Below are 3,802 nucleotides of genomic sequence, written 5' to 3'. Positions count from 1 at the left end.
GTGTGTGTGAGAGTGTGTGTGTGTGTGTGAGAGCGAGTGTGTGTGAGAGTAGTGTGTGTGTGTGTGTGTGTGAGAGAGAGAGAGTTTGAGTGTGTGTGTGTGTGTGTGTGTGTGTGTGTGTGTGTGAGAGAGAGAGAGAGAGTGTGAGTGTGTGTGTGTGTGTGTGTGTGTGTGTGAGAGAGAGAGAGAGTTTGAGTGTGTGTGTGTGTGTGAGAGAGAGAGAGTTTGAGTGTGTGTGTGTGTGTGTGTGAGAGAGAGAGAGAGTTTGAGTGTGTATGTTCACTCCGGAGCTCTGAGCGTCTGGTCCATCATTAATCTTCAGTAAGTTACCTGATCGGATCCCATCATCCGGAGCGGTGAGGTGAGGTATCCTCTGAAAGTGCCCCCAAGCAGCAGTCGAGCCATCCCTGAACCGCAGTAGCGAGCAGACCAGCAGCCTCTCGGACCGAGTGTGTCCTTGTGCGGAATGCGGAAATACAGGAGCGCAGAGTGACTGGATCCAGCAGCAGCGCGGAGCGCATCAGCGCCGCCTGGCGGCCGGAGAACAGCCGCACTGCGCATGCGCTCCAGCATCTGCGCCGCCTCTCATGTGTTCAGTTCAAGTAGACCAAAATTATGGTTTTCTTTCACAAATAAATGTTTACATTTCTACTTTTATTTATTTATTTTTTTAAATTAAAAACCCCTCTAACACGTGCAGTCTCTATTGGTTTTCTAACTGCGTGTTGTCTTTAAGCAAGGCCTGTAACTCCAGCTTTCTCTAGAGCACTTGCGTTGCTCTTTTGTTGGTTTTGATTGCTTCTGTTGTCCTCATTTGTAAGGATACAAGCTTCTGTTAAATGTAAATCTGGCACTCAGCAGCACAAAAGGTATTAGTTTGTGATAGGAGTAAATGCAGGCTGATGTGTTTGTGAATGCACGGTGCACGCTTGCATCAGCTCGAAGCACAAACGCATGAGATTCAAGTGAATTCAGTTATATTTTCATTTTAACGTGGTGCAGCCAAAGTTATGCACCGTGTCTCGGGTTTTAAAATACAGTCTTGTGCAATGCAAGCGCTGAATAACTTGGCAAAGATGTCATATTGAGCAGGATTCCTCTGTGGTCTCATCGGTCGTGTCTTCCAGAGGTTTATAGCATTCAGTGTGAAATCACCTCTTTTCTCATGCATTCATCTATATGTGCATGAAATATCAGAATGAATGTTAATGTCATGCATTTAGTGCTTGCGGTTCCTATAACATATTCAGTCTGTGCTTTCTCATCCTCAGAAAAGAGCAGCATTAGTGTGTGAAGCGCTCAGGAGAGGGCAGCGTTTCCACTAAACACTGTCCTCTGAGAGACAGACACATGCACACTTACAGCATCTCAGGAACTCAGCTAAAGCCTAAAGGTACCCTCACATGCAAATCCTGTCATCATTTCCTCATGAGTTATGAGATATTTAGGAGAATGCCGGGAAACAAGCAGTTGCTGGCAGCTATTGCTAAATAAAAACGACTATAGAAGTCTCAGACATTCTTCAAAACATCTTCTTTTGCGTGCAGAAGAAGACAGAAGCGAGGTGAGGGTGAGCAAATGACGACAGGATTTGAACGTTCTCTTTATAGTCCGTCCTGCTCCAGACTGATCCAGTGCACAGCACTAACAGGAGCTGAACTCGGAGAGCATCCGGCGGCTTTATATGGGCTTCCGGCGCTTCGCTGTCCTCCAATCATATGTTCTCTTGTCTTCTGCTGTTGCCACTGGAGATGGTTTCCTGGCAACCCTCATCTGCAGAGCGACGGCAGGCGGAGGTCATTCTGAGAGTCCAACATCAGTGTGCGCATGAAAGCATGTCCGCTAAAGGTGAGTGTGCAGATGCACATATGATGGGGATGAACCGAGGGACACGGCCCACCTGAGAACAGATGACTCCTCTCCTATCAGAACCTCAAGAAGAGCACTTAGTGAAAGGAGACGGCAAGAGTCCCTGACTGAGCGTGTGCGGGCATCACAGTGAGTAAGAGCATGACTGGACTCGAGAAGCATGAGAGTTTCAGGAGTTTACGAGTTTCCAGATGCACACCTCAGATGCTCCCAGCTAATAAAATATGACCTGTGAAGGTTCCCGTTAGGTTATTATAATATTTTATAATATTATAAAATTATAAACCCCAATGTAATGTAAGTCCCATAGACTATCTATCTATCTATCTATCTATCTATCTATCTATCTATCTATCTATCTATCTATCTTCATAGCAACACTCTTGCAACTAGCCAAACCAACCTAGCAACCACCTCCAGTACCCTAGCAACCACAGAGCAACACCCTAGCAACCCTACCCTAGCAACACCTTAGCAACCACCCCAAGTACCCTAGTAACTGCATAGCAACACCCTATAATCATTATTACAGTTTTTCTCAGTCGCTTTGGTGCATTTCTCGAATCATCCTTAATATCTGCAAACCAGTATGTGCATTTCTCAAAACAATTTGTACAAACAGCACCTCACAATGGATCTCCTGCAAAAGCCTGTAACTTACTCAAAATCTTTAGTTCGTCTCTCAAAAGCAAGTATTTATGTCAATGAACACAACAGTGCCATCAGAATGAAAAGTGCTTGTGTCATTGTTCACAAACATGTGGGATATTGATTGAAAGAGACTGGATAGGATTCACAGTTACACTTTACTAGTGGTCTGACCACAGAAAAACAAAAACAAAACTTTACAATGTCATTGTGGTATAGAAAAGAAAATGAAATATGGGCGAAAACACAAAATTAGACAGCAAACTCCCCTTAGGCAGAACTTCAGAGATTTCAGAGATTTCAGAAATTTCAGAGAACTGGTTTATCATTAGTTAGTGAAAGTCAAGATTCACTTGCACAATTCATGGCAAATTTACAAAAAGTCTAATAGAAATGTGTAAAAAATATGCTTGACAGTTTATGACAACTAGATCAACCATTTTGCATTGAATGACTTACACGATGAACTAATGACTAGATGTTTTGGGGGGTAAGCCTGTTGCACAGAGAACTATATAATACATTTTGAGCAACATGACATTAGCAGCTGATAATGTAGGAAACCGCAGATAAATACACATAATCAATTGCATGAATGTACCAAAGCAATCGTAACTTGTTCAAAAGAATGAGAAACTGCTTTTATAATGTGCACAAGTGACTAGATAATGTGGAGGTTGAACAAGTAGTTTTGAGAATTTCATTTCTGATCTGAGAAATGCACCAAAGCGACTGAGAAAAACTGTAATAAACAAACTCCAGCTGATCCACAATGCTGCAGCTAGAGTTCTTACTAGAACCAGAACCAGAAATATGGATACAAAGATGAAAATTAAAAAAAATAAGAAAGTCCATTGCCAGAATTTGTAACTCTTGTGTTGTCCTCTGTCTATACAGTATATGCTTTCCAACTGAAGATTCATGAGATGAACCTTTGAGCTATTTCAGAGAACTGGTTTATCAATTCTCTTCATTAGTGAAAGTTAAGATTCACTTGCACAATTCATGCTAAATTTACAAAAAAATCTAATTATGTGTAAAAAATGTGCTTGACAGTTTATGACAACCAGTTCAACCATTTTGCATTTAATGGCTTACACGATGAACTAATGACTATATGTTTTGGGGGGTAAGCCTGTTGCACAGAGAACTATATAATACATTTTGAGCAACATGACATTAGCAGCTGATAATGTAGGAAACCGCAGATAAATACACATAATCAATTGCATGAATGTACCAAAGCAATCGCAGCTTGTTCAAAAGAATGAGAAACTGCTTTTAT

General features: G+C 41.8%; 1 protein-coding gene across 1 annotated transcript in view; it reads right to left on the bottom strand.

Annotated features, from left to right (window-relative positions):
• The window catches only part of LOC107571529 (ATPase inhibitor A, mitochondrial-like), a 7,245-nt gene extending 6,672 nt beyond the window's left edge, over positions 1 to 573 (bottom strand). The window contains exon 1 of the mRNA XM_016257850.1: positions 331 to 573. Within this exon, the coding sequence (XP_016113336.1) occupies positions 331 to 573 (243 nt within the window). The remainder of the gene's footprint in view (positions 1 to 330) is intronic.
• Between the last annotated feature and the right edge of the window lie 3,229 nt (positions 574 to 3,802).

The sequence above is a fragment of the Sinocyclocheilus grahami genome, unplaced genomic scaffold, assembly GCF_001515645.1.
Source record: "Sinocyclocheilus grahami isolate Dianchi unplaced genomic scaffold, SAMN03320097.WGS_v1.1 scaffold1607.1, whole genome shotgun sequence".
Taxonomy (NCBI): Eukaryota; Metazoa; Chordata; class Actinopteri; order Cypriniformes; family Cyprinidae; genus Sinocyclocheilus; species Sinocyclocheilus grahami.
This window is presented reverse-complemented; position numbering and strand designations above follow the sequence as displayed.